The following is an 18,140-nucleotide window of genomic DNA, read 5'->3' as shown; positions in this document are numbered from 1 at the left end:
GTGTTTGTATAAGCACTGCGCCAACCTGACAGGGCTCTACACACTCACGTACTTACTTCCTCATTGTCATTCATTACTTTTTTCTTCTCTTTTCCCTCCGAAAGTGTTCAGCAGCAGGTTAGTGCCTACTAGCACTCTCTGCCTTTGTGTAAATAAACCTATCGCTCTCGTTCTCTTATCTCTAAAAAAAGTTCAATTCTCTATAAAAAGTAGTCAGTACTTTTTTTTCAGTTTTCTCGTACGATTGCTGAAGTCTTGCATGACTGCTGTCACTAGAAATTAATTTAGTGAAAATTGGCCATCTATGACGATTGTTCGTTCAGCAGGACGCATACGTCGATTGATCGATTAACTATGAGTCAGTATAGTACGAACTATAGAATGTTCGATTCTGAAAGATCAGACATTCAATTCCTGCTTTTCTTCAGACTGAGAAGACAGGAGTGTTTTCGTTGCTTGCTGTTCTTCATTGCTGCCTTCCGTCACCTGAAAAAAAAAGGAAGAAGACTGTTACATGAGAACACAACAAATCTTTACCTATAGTAGACTCTCACGTCTTTCTTTCTGTGACTCGTATCGTACAAGCAATTGTCAACAATCGAATATGTCAATAGGAATAGTCAACGATGAGAATATGCTCCACGCGAACATATTGATCTTGACCATCGGGTGTTCCTCTCCCGTTGTTAGCTAGACAAGGTTTCCCGGCACCCACACGACAATACTGTGGTTTTCATACGTAAAACCCAAACAATTATTCTTATGAAAATTTCAAATAAGATTACCGGAGGAACACAAAATAGAAAAAAGGATTTTGAGTGTATTTTTAAAGTACGGTTTCGCAGTCACGTAAACACCACTCTTATCGAGAGACCATGCTTCATTATCGAAAAACGAATTGTGAAAAAAATACAGGTGGAGACGCCACGTTGAGATTCCACCTGACATCATGACGATATTCATTTCTATTTACTACGTCTGCTTGCTCCTATGTAGTTTCTTATCGGTAAAAAATGAAGTAAATTGTCGTCAGTGGGTGCCTTTACCTAACATACCAAGTTTTAGAAAATATCGGCGACCCCATGTCGCGAAAGTACGAAAAATACATTTCAATACCAGAGATACCACACATGGTTGTTTCGGTGTGAAATTTAGAGATGAAAGTTCGACCTTGATGTTCAGCATAGAATAGAAACAATTGGAAAAAAGAGAGGAAAAGGCAGGAAGAAAAAGAAGAGAGAAAGAAAAAGAATCAAGAAAATGGTGAGCAAGAATAACAGATGGAAAGAAAGAAAGAAAGATAGATAGATAGATAGATAGATAGATAGAAGGAGAAAGAAATGGAGAGAGGAAACGAACAATAAAAAATAGAGGGGGATAGAGTGAAACAAAAAATGGAGACCAACATAGACAAGAATAATAAAAAAAAAACGCCAGGCCTGCGCGGAAGGCGCAACAATGTCTCCGCGGAAGCTAGAAGAGCTGCCTTTCAGACTATTTTATAAAAACTCATTTAGTGACTGCTGCAAGGGCACACTAGCTGGGTACCCACTACAGCGTTGATATTGAAAATATTTGGGCAGTAGGCCGGTATTCGCTATGCTATATTTAGTCATTCTTCTGAGAAGCGTGTTATCCGCTAAACACTTGCAAGGAAGTTTGTGACAATTGTTCATGCAGTGGCTGACGACGATGAGGAATTATGCCTGAATTGGGTATGAGCCTGTGGCGAAACCCTTGTTCACCTAGCCCACAGGTGCTTGGCGAACAAGTACAAGCTTTTGTAATGGGCTGGAGCATTGGACGACCCACTCGTTACGCTATTCGCATTGTGCGACGGCTGGTTTTTTTTTTCGCCGTTTTAATACACTTTGTAAGTCGTATTAACGCGATTGCTTTTCCGACATCAAGCCTGCCTAAGGCAAGTTTCCCAACAAGTCCCATGCACCGGCGTGGCTAAGTCATCTGTTCTCACTACCTCGAGAAACCTTGGCATGTTTACCTTTATGGTTAGAAAGGGGAGAAGCCCTACTGACCATGAAGTAATTTTAAAACATGATGTGTTATAGTGATGCTTGACAGTGGTAGTTATTTTTGTCATGATTATTGTGTATTGAAGTATAATTATCTTAGTGACCCATGTGTGAAGTTTAACCTGAAATAAAGAAAAAAAAACGGTGCAGGTCACTGGTAGAATGCTGGGTTGGCTAGCAGCGGATCCGAGCTCGAGCTCAACTGTGTTATTGGCACTGTTTTTTTTTTTCTAATTTCGCCCGATATGGTTACGGACACCGGTGGTGGCGGTGGTGGACAACTACAGCGCTGTGCCTGACCCGAGTTGTGATCTCATAACAGCTCTCCCTGCAAAACCGCCAAGCCTGCGCGGAACGCGCAGCACTGTCACAGCAAAAGCCGGAAGAGTGGCCTTAAGAGCTTTTTTACCACAATTTGGGTAGCTCCTGCAAGCACACTTGCAGGGTACCCGCTACGCCATAAATCATTGTGTAGTAGGCAGTCTTTCACTATGTCATTCTTCGTCATTCCCCGGAAAAGCGTGGTGCCCGCTGCAAACTTTCAAGAAACATTGGGCAATTTTTTTTGTGCTGTGGGTGACGACGACGAAGGATTATGCAGAAGATTTTGTAATCCCCACAACACCCACAAGCTCAAGCTTTTGTTGGAGCATTTGACTAGCTACTCGTTGCGTAATTTGCGTTATGTCGCACCTGGATGTTTTATTGGTGTTTTAAAACGCTTTATTACTCCTGTTAACGCAATTCCTTTCCTGACATCAGCCTTGCCGAAGGCCAGTTCACATGGGTATTCAGAGCACCGATGTGGTGCAGCGGTAGAATACTCCGCTGACAAGCAGGGTACCCGGATTCGAATCCCATTGCTTTCCTTTAGTGTTTTGGCTTAATGGTGTCTTGTTTTTTCTTAGTGTTTGTTTCTTAAGTGCAAGATGCAGCCGCCGCAGCCGGGAGTTACCCGGCGGCGGTGGCTGCATCTTTGATTGACACGAATAAGTTCGAGGACCATGTACTTAGATATAGGTGCACGTTTAAGAACCCCAGGTGGTCAAAATTTCCGGAGCCCTCAACTGCGGCGTCTCTCATAATCATAGCGTGGTTTCAGGACGTTAAACGCCAGATAATATTATCAGCGTGTGTAAAAGTATTTACCTTTATCGAGAAACTTTCGTCGCTTTGCATAACGCCCAGCCGGCGCCAGAGCTGTACACATTGCTTGTTCAATAGTGTGACGTCGGCATGAGGTTGCCGATGCTCACCTGTAAATTAGATAAAAAATTGTGAACCACCTCCCCGAAGGGAACTCTGATTAGATGCGAAGCAGTAGCCGGGCGCACTTCGTTGACCCGGATGAAGGGGGCGTCGACGCGTATGCTGGAAGAACGCTTTGAAACGTTTGTATGACACACAAGAACAGGGGGGGGGGGGAAGGTTCGTGTAAGTTGCGTTCAGTTAAACGAGCCGAAAGAGCGTTTCTACTTGATGTGCGGTCGAGTGTTGCGGGCGGTGAAGCGGGTGAAGTGAAAGAAAAGAATTGCGAGCGGGCGGAAGAGCCGGCAGCTGCGGGAGCTGCGGCAAGCGTACTGCAGGTAAGGGAGAGGGTGACGTCAGTGCGTGCCTGCGAGGGCAGCGTGCGAGAGGAGCATGACGTCAACGTGCAGCTGCAGCGTGACCTACTTGGCGCCGCTCCTACACCTGCAGTGAGGCGAACGCTTTGAGGTGCGTTTGTACGTACGCACGTGAGTCAAAGAGCTGCTTCGCATCGAAAAACTGCATCTATACCTAAAGATATACTATGGCGTGACATAAATAACTTCAGGTGTTGAAGAAATTGCCAGTATCAATACAGTTACTCCTACTCCTGGGGATGGGGAGGCTTGATCAGTAAACAGTGTTCAGAGCGCTGCATCGCATCTGTACTTTTCTTTTTCTCACTGTGACGCAGGTTTTTGTGCAACACCGTGAAAATTTAATACTTAAGAAAACAGAAAGAATGCTCCAGCTGGGTTCATACCAATACTACACCTGCCCAATTCACGCAGCTCCTAGAAAAAGTAGGTTTTGCTGCAAGGGCAAAATAATGAGTGCGATTGCAACAAAGTGGAATAGAGCGCAAAGAACAACGTGCAGCTCGAAACTTGCACCGCGCCACTCAAACACAGAGCACGCAAAAAAAAAAGAACAGACAGCACGAGCATGAACGAGCCATTAATCCAGTTGGGCACTTGCAGCACGCTCCTCATATACTGAGTAGGCTACCTGAAAAGAACGCTCAGGTATATGCAGAGCGATTGCGAATAACTTTCATATTTGTTGCTTGTTTGCTTTTGAGCAGAGTGGTGCGAGCTTTGACCATGCATAAACTAACGGTCGTCTATCTATCTATCTATCTATCTATCTATCTATCTATCTATCTATCTATCTATCTATCTATCTATCTATCTATCTATCTATCTATCTATCTATCTATCTATCTATCTATCTATCTATCTATCTATCTATCTATCTATCTATCTATCTATCTATCTATCTATCTATCTATGATCTCACTGTTTCCTAATATTAACTAGAGGGGACTCTGGCGCTGCGATCTTTCAGAAGCTGTGGGAATGATTGGTAGTGCACAGTTTCCCCTAGTCTTCATTTATTTATTTATTTATTTATTTATTTATTTATATATTTATTTAAGGAATACTGCAGACAGTTTTTCACCATCCTAGCAGGAGAGGGTTATATAAGGTTCCTAACACAGAGGTCAAAACTAGAAGAAGTCGGAGCGTGCACTCAGTCGGAAGGCAGTGAATTCCAGTCTTCAATGGTTCTTACAAAAAAGGAGTACTTGAATGTGTTATTTTTAGGAGCATATGGTCTTACAGTTTTTGAATGATTTAACCTTGCTGAGCGCTGAGGAGGTGGCAGAATGTACAATTATTTATTTAAACCAGATTTATTGTTGTATAGTTTATAAAAGAAGACTAACCTTGCAGTTCTTCGCCTACCTTCCGGTGGTTCCAGCTCACATTTATTTAACATTTTAGAAACGGAGGAGAGGCGCCTAAAGTCTGAAAAAATGAACCGTGCGCTTAGCCGCTCAATCCTTTTGACTTTATCTATGTCTTTCTTTAAATATGGGTCCCACGCAAGGGATGCGTATTCTAGCACTGGTCGAACTAGGGTTTTATAGGCTGCAAGTTTAACTTTCCAATCACATGACCTCAGCTTCCTTCTTAAAAAGCATAACTTCTTGTAGGCCTTGGCGCAAACGTTGTCGATGTGAGCGTCCCAGCTAAGTTTTGTATTAATCGTCAATCCCAAATATTTTACGGTATTAACAAATTCAATACTTTGGTTACGGACATGGTATTTATATTTAAGAGAAGTTTTCTTGTGTGTTACTGTAAGAGCGCAAGTTTTTGAGTAGTTAACAACCATCTGCCATCTCTCACACCAGTCAGCAATTTTGCACAAGTTGTCGTTAAGCAATGATTGATGCAAGGGGCTACTGACAGTTCTATAAATAACACAGTCGTCTGCAAACATTTTCACAGTCACTCCCGCGTCAATATCATCGCAAATATCATTCACATAGATCAAGAACAAGAGTGGTCCCAAGACCGACCCCTGGGGCACTCCTGACAATACATCAAGGTTTTGTGATTGGCAGCCGCTAATTTCTACAAACTGCGTTCTGTTTTTCAGATACGCAGAAATCCAGTCCACGAGGCGGGGAGCATTCCCTACACGCTGCATTTTTCGTATCAGTAAAGAGTGTAGTACCCTATCAAAGGCTTTTGATAGATCCAAAAATATTGCATCTGTTTGTTTTCTGTCATTGATAGCATCAGTGAAGTCGTGTATGACTGATACGAGCTGGGTCGTCGTTGATAACTTTTTTCTAAACCCGTGCTGGAAGCTGCCTATTATGTTTTTTGATTTCAAGAACAAAGTTATCTGGCTGGAGAGGATGTGCTCAAGTAGTTTACAGCAACTACTGGTTAATGATATTGGCCTGAAGTTCGAAGCGAGCAGTTTGCTTTTATCCTTGTGGACTGGGACAATTTTTCCACACAACCAACGAGAAGGTAGGCATCCGTCATCCAAAGATTTATTGAACAAAATATATAAGTAATGTGAAATAATATCCGCATAACGCTTCAAAAAGGCATTAGGGATACCGTCAGTCTCCATACGTGCGGGTGGTGAATCGCACCTTATGGCTTCGTTCATTTCTGTGTTTCGGTTTTGTTTCGAAGGAGACAGCGAATTCTTTTGAACTTCATAAGCTGATTTGATGTGGTACACCTAAAAGATTAAGCTGGTTAAGTGCAACTAACTTTTGCCGATTGTTGTTTTGGGCAGGCCTCTACCTCCTTGATTTCAGGCAGGGCGCTACCTTGAAATGGTACTTTTTCGCTCTCTCTACCACGAAAAAAAAAGTTTGGGTGGGGGCACGGTGTGCCATCTCCTGGCTACGCCTCTGGTCAAGTTCTTTAACGCGGTGCGCTGCATCAGTGTGAGAGGTCACAGTCTCGATATATATGGAGCAGGATGGAGACGGCGAAAACCCCGTTGAGCGCATTCGTACAAGTATTTAAGCAATAATAACTCATTGACGCAGGGGCCAGTTGCTCACCCGCTAATAGGACCTAAAGTAAAAAAAAACATCAATAGACATACCTGTTATCACACTTATTAGTATCCCGAGCACGACTGTAGCCAACATGCCAAAGAGTGAACTCCATAACGATGAAATTACAAACGGCGATGCACCTGTTTGGGACCTGCAGATGAACACAATTCAATTCTCCACTGGAAACACAATCATGTCTAATGTTACGCCAGGGTGGCAAGTGGATTCGCAATAGCTAACTTTGGCGAAATAATCCCCTGTACATATAAGTGCTGGTTGTAACAGACTTATGAAGCGGCGGAAATTGTTAAAAGATTCAACAAAGCAAGGACGCTCTCATTACGGCACTTCTCTTATTATTTTGCTAGAAAAATGGTCGCCCAACAAAATGACAGATATAAGAGTTTAAGTCAATGTAATTAGGGCATGCTTGCGATACTTGCGCGTGCAATGTTCTTGTAGTTTAGTGACCATCAAAGTGCGTTTATTCTGCTTTAATGCTGTCTTCAGCATGGCTTTAATTATTTTTTTTGTTCTTCTGCAGTTTTCAGTTATTTATGCGTAACTTCTCCAACAACAGCCAACATTGCTGAGATTGCCTACAGCAAGGATACTTCCATATAAGAGCATCATATTTTAACGATATTTTTGTGCATGCGGAATCGCAGATGTTGCTGAGTGACTAGTACTATATGTTTGTGCTAGAAGTATGCTTCAATAAACTATCGCAGATGTTCTTATCGATTGTTTGTTGCATGTCATATATTTTTTGTCGCATTAAGCGTGTTGTCTGTCGTAATAATAACTTCCTGTGAGATGGCAACATCCCTCCTGTCTGTAATAGCTAGTTGCCTTTCAAGTTTTACATTAACTCATAAATTAAACTAGGATTGCTCATACGCTTCTACCTGAGTGGTGGCATAGTAACCAAAGCATATTATTTTTGAAAAATTTTAAATAATGAATAAATGAACAACTTTGTTTGACCCTGTTTAAAGTGGCAGAAGGATGGATGGTGGTGGAGAGGAAGTACTTGATCCTTCTCTACCTTCTCAGCCCACTCCAGGATGATTTCCGGCCCCGCCACGATGGTCTAGTGGCGAAGGTACTCGAATGCTGACCCGCAGGTCGTGGAATCGAATTCCGGCTGCGGCGAATGCATTTTTGATTGAGGGCGAAAATAATGTAGGCCCGTGTGCTCAGATTTGGGCGCACGTTAAAAACCCCAGCTGGTAAAAAATTCAGAAGCCTTTTATTACGGCGTCTCTCATAATCGTATGATGGTTTCGGGACGTTAAACCCCGTATATCATCTCCATTATCAGGATGACTTCCTGAATGTCTGGAGTGGAGCATCGGAAGGCAACCTTAGACTACTCCTCCATTGAAATGAGGCGTTTCAGGAAAGCGACAAGGGGGTGCTGAGGACAACTGATAACTCCACATGAAGTAGTTTAAAATTCTTGTTGAAGAGGTGCTAGGGTGTACAAAAGGCAAGAAGTCCCAAATTTAGAGAACTTTAAGATGCCGGGCAGTAGCAGGTTCTGATGGTATGCTATCGTCATCACTCGATATAACGCAGACAAAACCATATACAACATAAAAGTTCGAGAGTACGCGCCGAAAATAAATCTTCTTTGAGCACATTCTGTATTTATGTCCAAACTTAGTTATTGTATCCTGTCTTGATCGAAGAGAGATGCCTGCAATTTTTCCCATTTCGTCAGCGTGTGCAATTTCCGGCCTGCCTCGGCTGCACATGCGAGAGCCTTCTGGTGGGCCATAAATTTATCATCATCATCATCATCATCATAAGCCTGACTACGTCCACTGCAGGACAAAGGCCTTTCCCATGTTCCGCCAGTTAACCCGGTCCTGTGCTTCCTGCTGCCAATTTATACCCGCAAACTTCTTAATCTCATCTGCCCACCTAATCTTCTGTCTCCCCCTAACCCGCTTCCCTTCTCTGGGAATCCAGTCAGTTACCCTTAATGACCAGCGGTTATCCTGTCTACGCGCTACATGCCCTGCCCATGTCCATTTCTTCTTCTTGATTTCAGCTATGATATCCTTAACCCCCGTTTGTTCCCTAATCCACTCTGCTCCCTTCTTGTCTCTTAAGGTTACACCTACCATTTTTCTTTCCATTGCTCGCTGCGTCGTCCTCAATTTAAGCTGAACCCTCTTTGTAAGTCTCCAGGTTTCCGCTCCGTAACTAAGTACCGGCAAGATACAGCTGTTATATACCTTCCTCTTGAGGGATAGTGGCAATCTACCTGTCATAATTTGAGAGTGCTTGCCGAATGTGCTCCACCCCATTCTTATTCTTCTAGTTACTTCAATGTCGTGGTTCGGCTCTGCGGTTATTACCTGCCCTAAGTAGACATAGTCTTTTACAACTTCAAGTGCACTATTACCTATCTCGAAGCGCTGCTCCTTGCCGAGGTTGTTGTACATTACTTTTGTTTTCTGCAGATTAATTTTAAGACCCACCTTTCTGCTCACCTTGTCTAACTCCGTAATCATGAGTTGCAATTCGTCCCCTGAGTTACTCAGCTATGCAATGTCATCGGCGAAGCGCAGGTTACTAAGGTATTCTCCATTGACTCTTATTCCTAACTGTTCCCATTCTAGGCTTCTGAAAACCTCCTGTAAGCACGCGGTAAATAGCATTGGGGAAATTGTGTCCCCCTGCCTTACACCCTTCTTGATTGGTATTTTTTTGCTTTCTTTATGAAGCACTATGGTAGCAGTTGATCCCCTGTAGATTTCTTCCAGGATGTTTATATATACTTCATCTACGCCCTGATTCCGTAGTGTTTGCATGACGGCTGATATTTCTACTGAATCAAACGCCTTCTCGTAATCTATGAAGGCTATGTATAGTGGTTGGTTATACTCTGAGCATTTCTCTATTACCTGATTGATAGTATGAATGTGGTCAATTGTTGAGTAGCCTGTTCGAAATCCTGCAGGATTTCGAACAGGCAGGGCCATAAATTTAATGCACACCAAATGCACATTGAATTGGTATTTATTCTTTTGCCCAGAACTGGTTAGCGTTCAAGCCGGGCCATCTGCGTGGTAGCCGAGTATTCTACAGCAGAGCCACGCTGCGGCTCGAAAGTCATTTACAATATCGTTCTATACATGCGTCATGCCTGGCAAGAAAAGACGTTAAATACGCCATGAAACCAAATTTTCTATGATAATATGGATTAGAGGGGTAAATCTTTGAGCAATTGTTAATAAGCTGGCGGAAATCGATCACACTTGATGGCGCACTTTGATTATGATTGAATTAAACTCACGAGGAGCCTGAGAGTCGGACAACACTGGTAATCTTACGAGCAGTGACGTAACAAGCAACTAGCTGTGCGAGCGTTTGCATGTCGGCGTACCATGTTGTTACGGGGTTAGCAGCGCATGAAATCAAGATATTTGAAATTTCTTCTGCCTGGCACAGAAACTGAATAATTTACAGCGGTTGACAGTGCGGCAATAGACGACAGCCACCGGTCGTTGCTGCGCGTGACGTCACATGTGCCATGGCAATATGGCGGCTGAAGGCGGTAGGCGCGCTTTGCGAGCGGCGACTTCAAGTGCCTGTTTGGCGCTGAAATATTCTTTTACGGCCCGCTTTTTTGTATAAGTATAGATATAACAGTTCTACTTCTAATTTCCGCCGAAAACAACAAATTGCTGAGTTACAATGCCATAGCTTTCTACAGGTATACAATATAGCATGGTGGAACAGCAAAGTAACAACCTGCCGGCACACAGTGCTAATTCTGCAACGATTGTGTGGTTTAATGGTTCCCACCCACTGCAAACTGCCCAGTCATAATTCTTCACCACCAACAGCCACATGTAGCATCGCAAATGGTGTGTAGCGGGTACCTCGCTTATCAACAGGAAGACGGATAATGGCGCAGTAGCTGCTGAAACACGTCACAGGAACCATATTTATTATTCGGTACTTTTCAGAAAGCCAACACTTCAAGAACAGTTGGTATTGCCCCAACGCGAAGCTCCACTTAATATTCGTAAACGTCGGTGACTTCTTATCAACATGTATATGAATACTACAGCCCTAATAATGTCTAGAGCAAGAATGAGGACGTTATATCATGTTAGTAAAACAACAAAACATAACAGCTAGCTAGAAATTAGTACTAGCGGTAAAGCAAATACAGACGCTGTTAGATGCAAGTATAGCTCCAATAGTTAACATACCACTAGGATTTTCCTCAATTACAACTAAATTTTACAGTAGTTAGGAGCAGATGTTGCCTGATAAATATTTCTATGGTTCTGTTGTGCATGCAGCAACCTGTATTAAAAAAAGTGTGGTGTGCAACATGTGAGAGCCACGGATGCAATTTCATTAAGTAAATTTCGCGCAGGATATGTTTGTATACATTATGTTGCTGTTTCGATTTTATGTCGCGAGAGTAGTCATTTATTTTAATTATTGTACCTAGGTACGTGCAAGTTTGCTGCCGGGATGCTCATTCTTTGTTTTTCTTGCTTTTAAGGGTGCAGTTAGGCTCTTCAATCAACCACTTCGCATCACCAAAAATAAACAATTAACATAAAGAACGACCTCTACCCTACATCACATTTCACGGTGCTTAGAACCTGCCTCAGCTGTGCCTAACACGTTCAACGGAGCAACTTTAACAGCGCGCACTCATTGCTCTTGCTAATTACACTGCTAATGAAGACATCGGTAATCATGTTCTCCCTAATTAGGACGTCACTATTTTTGTTCATAAGGACAACCTAGATAAAACCATGCTTCTTAAAATCTTACCAGTTAGGCATATGCCAAACAAAAGCGTGCTAAGTAAAATAATTATTGTTGCGCTATTTGGAAGCGCGGGGCAGATACAATACTAGCTTGAACCACGATAATTAAGGCCATACGTGACATTTAGGGTGATAATGAAAACTGCGCTTACGAAAACCATGCTAAAGTCTTAACAGTTAAGGCCACGCTATTTTTACATTGATAACGAAGACATTGTTAATTGAGACCCTCCTGATAATGTAGCTTGGCCACAAAATTCACTGTTATTCCAGCCGTGCAACACTAGCGTAAGCTGTACATATCTTTTTGTTGCTTATGTTACAGGACTTGAGTAACGTCAAATGAACAATAAATAGCTCAAAGTCACTACTACTTCGTTGATGATCTAGTTTTTCTCGTCTATGGCGCTGCTTAGACGTTCACTAATAGCGTGACATGACCTACTGACGCATATACCTGTTCGATGAAAACGGCGCCGTGAAGTTTGTGACAAGAGACGTAGTGGAAGCGTTGCCAGGGCAATAGTCGAGCGATACCGGCATGTGCGGTGCTTTCGTACCACTGCTGAGGTACCACCACATGGCGACAAGTTCTCCGACGATCATGAGCAGTGTAGATGTTCCAGCTCCCTGGGAAGAGACCGAATATTGCGAGTTGTTGAATGGTGAAGCAACTTAAATTCATTAAGTCATTGTGAGCCTGTTTTTTTCTACGAAATGACGATTTGAATTAGTGGTTTTTGAGAAAGGAAAAATGCACCCAATTTTCGCCTATCCGCCTATCCAATGGGTGCCACGGTGTAGTGCCTCGCAGGGAAACGGGAGAAGGACAAAAAAAAAAAAAAGAATGGTAGAATGATAAATCAAAGAAAGAGCACTCACTGTACAGGAGTGGTAGAAAAGAGAAAGAGAGAGCAAAGATGGGGGACACGGTCGAAAAAGTCCGAGGACGGGGCACCACTCGGCGAGAGCTACATGGCGTCAGGAGATCGCGCATGGAGGGCCGATTGGCGGGAGCTACGCTGGCGTCCGAGAACGTGGGCGACCCACCCGTTCAGCATGGAATCCGGCAAGAGAGTCCAAGGTTTTCTCCTAACGATTTCGAACCAGTACTGTCCAGAGTGAGGGTTTTCCCTAATTATCTCCAACCATACCGTGTCGTGAGCGAGCTAGTTTATTTCATTTTACGTTTGCAAATTTTATTAATTTGTCGCCCCACCTAACCTTTTTCCATGCTCGGCCGGTTTCCGCATCTCGTGATTGCGTTTATTTTTTACCATCAGTTACATGACTTTCTAATGACGTGATCTTCCCGTTTCCTATTATCTCTATTTGCTAGAATGCGCTTCTGTGAAACTTTCAGCTGGGTGAGTTGGTTGTTTTTTTCAAGGTGAACTGGTGTGCGCAAAGAGGACACAGATGGAACATGGACAAGGGTAAACTCACAACTGAATTTTGTTATTTGTCACCCCTGAAATATGTACTGGCGAAAAAACATAGTCACGTGGTTTGGTTTTGACCATGTGACCACGTGACTATGTTTTTTCGTGAGTATATATTTGAGGGGTGACAAATAACTAGTTTCAGTTGTAACTTTATCCTTGTCCATGTCCCACCTGCGTCCTTTTTGCGTACAGCAGTTTATCTCAAAATATGTGGTCATTTTCTGAAGCGGCCGTTTTATTTGTGGCAATGTTTGTAGAGTTATGCGAGATTAAATCATAAAACGTTGGCTGCTTGACTACTTAGTATACACTTTTATTTTGTTGTAATAGCATTTCTGACATCGCATTTGTTAGGAAATCGCGAGTTAGTTTCGATCTATTACACTCTGGGGGACACTTAGGTTCTCGATTTTTCTATCATCCAGATTTGTGCTGCATATGGTAAGCACGACGCAGAATGCCGATCTCGCGCTATCTGTCGACTGCGCGATCAAATGATGATGCTTTACAGGGTTTCTAGATGGCGCAGTAGGCTCTGCGTGGAGCAGGTGTGGTAAAATCGTAGTAGCTAAATCGAAAAAAAAAACGTCAAGTATTTCAACGTGCTTGCTTGACTGTGGCCAATACTTAAGGGAGATATGATAATACCATAATAATACTATGATAATACCATGATAATACCATGATAATACCGGCGACAAATATAAGTGAAATGTGCATGGTGTATATGGTTATAATATTCAGCTTCTGCTGTAAAGCGGCAGAAGATACCCTTTCAACGAATTACCAACAATTAATTATCCCCTGATTGATTTACGAGCGCATAATATTTTTGTTCATTACTTTGTATGTTTTGTATGATTCCTTTTTTATTTCCTATTATTTTAAATTTGTAGTTTTACGCTATTCCGAACTGGTAAAGTGTGATAACACATCCTGTCCCCGTTCAGGGTGCTCCTTGCTCATAATGAAGCATGAGAATTCGAAATGACTTTGCTGTAATAATTGTCTTGCTCAGTTCATTGGAAGCATTCAACCCTTTAGGTAGGGCATAAAATGCCTAAGGTCATACCCACGACAATGTCAGTTGTGAATACCTCTCACCTTCGAATGCACGAACGGGAACATGGTGGCAAGAATAAAAAGTCCTACGAAGGGACCAGTGGCAGCTCCGTACGCCATCATGACAAGCTGAAAAGATATGAAAATATCACCAATTACTCACTTGACAAGGTCCCAGTGCAAGAACAATGGCAATTTATTTTGTACTGATTATCAAAGTACGTTGAACCGAAGCAGCTGATTAAAGTGAACTTACAAGCTTTCCTAGTCGTCTGTAGTCCGCTTGCGTCACTTGGGCGTAATTGCCGTACGGTTTGGCCGAAGCATGCGCATCATCACTGTCGTCGCGCAGTTATACCTCTTTGCGACTTGAGGTATGATAGAGCGTGTATAAAAAGAACAACATTGAATAACTTTATGCCGAGAATCTGAAGGCCAAACTTTAAGTAAATCTAAGTGTTATAATAAAATAATATAGCGCTTCTTACATCAAATAATTGCACACACGACGTCACTAGTTATAGAATAACAGTGCAGTAAGTCATTCTATACTTATTTACTGATAAAATTTGGCAACCACGCGTATTGAACATGAGATTGATGAGTGCGAGCAGTTCTGGAAAAGAAAAAAAATATTTTGAAATTCCTACCGAAATGTCCTGCGTCTAACGACTCGTTAAGTAAGGTCTGCACGTATATAAGATGCATCGTTCATTGAATGACAAGCAAGACGGGTGCTACAGTATTCTTCCGTGATAACCGAATGCGGGACGCATTCGCTCTTCGAGAAGTTTCTCATGTCTCCTGTTCGTACGCAGACACCGTTTGGCTATAGTTGAACACCGCAAAATGAAACACGAGCGTATAGATACAGTAGCAGTGATGACCACGAACTGCTATGGCTAATTGCGAAAACGGCCTAATCTATGTTGAGAGTGGGCACACGGGGGAGAGAGAAATTATCAACGCTTCTAAGAGGCACATGCGTCAAGGAAAAAATCCTTTTGAGAAAAAAATTGACACCTTTCACTGACACCAATAATAATAATAATAATAATAATAATAATAATAATAATAGTAATAATAATAATAATAATAATAATAATAATAATAATAATAATAATAATAATAATAATAATAATAATAATAATAATAATAATATAATAATAATAATAATAATAATAATAATAATAATAATAATAATAGTAATAATAATGTGCATATGTTGTGTGCCGATTATATTACCCTACCTTTCCTTTTGTGTGTATTACCGTGTGTCAATATTTGTCTACGATATTTGTACGGGTTCTAACAGGACTTTTCACCTTGAGACCTCTTTCTGTATTATACAAATTTTTTTTTCATTGTACTGTATTGTGTTGTATTACTGTATTGAAATATTGAAATAAAAAAAAAAACGTGAACACCCACTGCTGCTAGGAGAGATGAGCCTTTGGAGACTGTTCGCTTTCCCACTGCGCATGCGCCAACTCTCCCCCCTTCCCTTTCAGAGACGGCCCTCTTAAATCCTCGCGCTCACGCGAGAAGAGGGGGGAGAGTTGGCGCAGGCGCGCTAAGGGTGGTCACGCCACACACAAGATTGAACTTCACCATAGCCTGCTTCGCTTCTAAAATGTTAGTTCCAGCAGTACGTGGATAAGCTTCATCTCAGCTTGATTTGTCGTACTCGCGCTAACACTGGCAGGACCTGTAAAAATCATTACGAAGCATTCACGTACATAACGTAAACTCTGCTTTTTGTATCTGCCTGAAAAATTCAAGAAATCAGTAGCCAGCTACAGTTTGAAGAGTGGCTATCTAAACTACTGCTGTAATTTGCCGTTTAGTTCACGTTTTTTTTTTTACTTCAGCCAGGCTTTTTCGACTAAACGAGCTTGGTTATTCAACGCATGCGCCACTGAAGTTTCTGACACTTTCCTCCTCCCCAGGTGCCCCCTTTCAAGGTATATCATAGCGTTACCACAATAAGGCGGATCAGTTTAAAGTCGGCACTTGCCATTTCTCTCTGTCTTTGTTTCCTCTGGCTGTTTTAACTGTTATTTGTATCAACCCGCCAGCGATCAGACGCTATGAAGTCACCATTTAGTCGCGAAGGTTCAATGGACTTTCGTGACAGGTCTCAAACGTGGCACTGCGCGACAATCAATTGAATCGAAAAGTCGGAGGAGCACGTCTATTCTAAATTCTGGGTGAATAAAGAAGAATGCGCAAAACATGGGCTTTAGAGACTAGCTTCGTCCACTCGTGATCAGTCACTTCGTGAAGACAAATAAATGGGTGGAAGAACTTTACTTGTAATCTTGAGAAGCGTGAATTTCTATTTTGCATCTTAGTTTTGTTAGCCAACGTATAATTTGCTTTGTTACCATGTGTGTTCGTTTACTTGAAATGTTACATATTTTCCGACATAACATTGCTTTTTTTATTTGCCTTCCGTTGTATAACACATATTTTTTGCGAGTACTGATGTACTTAGGTATAAATAAATAAATCAATTTATATAAATAACCATTCTCCCCTCGAGAAATCCCAGAGAAGTATTCATCATCATCCAGCTCACCCTTGCTACGCGCTAATGTTTGTTTTGTTTCTTTTTCGTGTTTTTTTTATGTAGACTCTCTTCTGCTTTGACTATTGCCACGCACAGCATGAAATAAAAAAATCGAGCAACAATAAACAAGGCGGAGGACATATTTTTTTCTTTTTTGTCCTTCATATGCACACTCATTTGCAACCGCCGCGGCAAAACAATAAACCGTGTCGTCGTATAAGCAACGATGTTTGCGGATTCGGTCCTTGGGGCATATTTCCAGATTTGTAATGTAAAATAAAATTAAAAATATTTCTTGGAACGCCCAAAACTAAAATTTCACTGTGGTAGAGGGCTTAGTAGAGGGCTCTTGATAGTTGGACCTCCCGCAGTTCCTTAATGCACACCTGAGTCTGAGCACACGGACCATTAGAACTTCGCCTCTACCGAAAGGTGACTGATTGGACAAGCTTTCGATCACGTAAATTTGAGGTCATTCCTAAAGCGCTATAACCACTTGACAATCGCCGCGAGTGTTTTGCCAACTTTGTGTGTATGTCTGGCTAAGTACATACACATTTCTTGTGAATTATTAATTGATTGAGAACTTAGGGTTAAATTATAATAATACCTACGGTTTAACATCCCAAAACCACGATATGCTTGATTATGAGAGACGCCGTAAGAGAGAACTCCGGAAATTTTAATATTCTTGTGTTTTTTAACGTGCACAGTACGCGGACCTCTGGAATTTCACCTCCATCAAAATGCGACCGTCTCCGCCGGTATCGAACCCGCGACCTTCAGGTTAGCAGCCGAACAACCTAACTGCTACTCCACTGCGGCGGACAAGGGGCCAGAATGGACCAAAATGAAAACCATGCACATTGTTGTTCTTTCTAAGTCTTGAATAAAAAAAGTGTAAGCAAACAAACGTGGCGGCTGCTGTTGCAGCAAAATAAAGAAATGAGTTGCTTACTCTCGTGAGGGAACCCATGTAGACGCAGACACAGCTGTAGGCCGTCATAAGGACTCCCAGAAGAAATGCTGCGCAAAGAAGGGTCAGGCATATATTTTTTTAACACCAACTTTACGCAGTCAGACCTCTGCGCTTCGTGGTTTCGTGCTTATGTACAACATTATGATAGGTAATACAGTTATGAAGTCTCGTTCGCCATAAACTTCAAGAGTGGTTGTTTGAGCTGGTTGGCATTGGTCTCAGTTTTTTCCTTAAAGAATTCGCGCAGAAAGAAAGAGCTTTTCCTCCAGTATCGTTTGTCATGTTGGCCATGACGATTCGAGATATTATTAATAGCATTCCGAACATTTTTTTTACTCTATGACGGTGCTACTTAAATTTAATATTGTATGTGCAACGTGCTGTTTCATGTTTTGATGTTACAGTTATAGCGTTATTTTTACACGTGGTTTTTGTGTGTGTTGACTTTACACTTCCAACGCTGCCTGACAGTTCTTAATCACCCAGTTTTGGTGCTGTTTGTGTTCCTTTGAGAAACATTCATGGCTTGAGCTGTATCCTTTCAAGATATAAGGAGTGCGTCCATATCTTTCTGCATAATATCGACTTAAAATTGTTAATATACGGTAGTG

At 42.0% G+C, this 18,140-nt stretch overlaps 1 protein-coding gene across 1 annotated transcript in view; it reads right to left on the bottom strand.

The window, feature by feature from the left end:
• Positions 1 to 205: 205 nt before the first annotated feature.
• LOC142769212 (sodium-coupled monocarboxylate transporter 2-like) overlaps positions 206 to 18,140 on the bottom strand; it is a 42,535-nt gene continuing 24,600 nt past the window's right edge. The window contains exons 10-15 of the mRNA XM_075872245.1: positions 17,509 to 17,576; positions 14,021 to 14,107; positions 11,929 to 12,101; positions 6,708 to 6,811; positions 3,183 to 3,289; positions 206 to 486 (exon numbers count right to left, since the gene is read on the bottom strand). Coding sequence (XP_075728360.1) covers positions 400 to 486; positions 3,183 to 3,289; positions 6,708 to 6,811; positions 11,929 to 12,101; positions 14,021 to 14,107; positions 17,509 to 17,576 — 626 coding nt within the window. The 3' untranslated portion in view covers positions 206 to 399. The remainder of the gene's footprint in view (positions 487 to 3,182; positions 3,290 to 6,707; positions 6,812 to 11,928; positions 12,102 to 14,020; positions 14,108 to 17,508; positions 17,577 to 18,140) is intronic.

Source organism: Rhipicephalus microplus, chromosome 8 (assembly GCF_043290135.1).
Source record: "Rhipicephalus microplus isolate Deutch F79 chromosome 8, USDA_Rmic, whole genome shotgun sequence".
NCBI classification, from domain to species: Eukaryota; Metazoa; Arthropoda; class Arachnida; order Ixodida; family Ixodidae; genus Rhipicephalus; species Rhipicephalus microplus.
The sequence above is the reverse complement of the archived record's forward strand: the minus strand, read 5'-3'. Positions and strand labels throughout refer to the sequence as shown.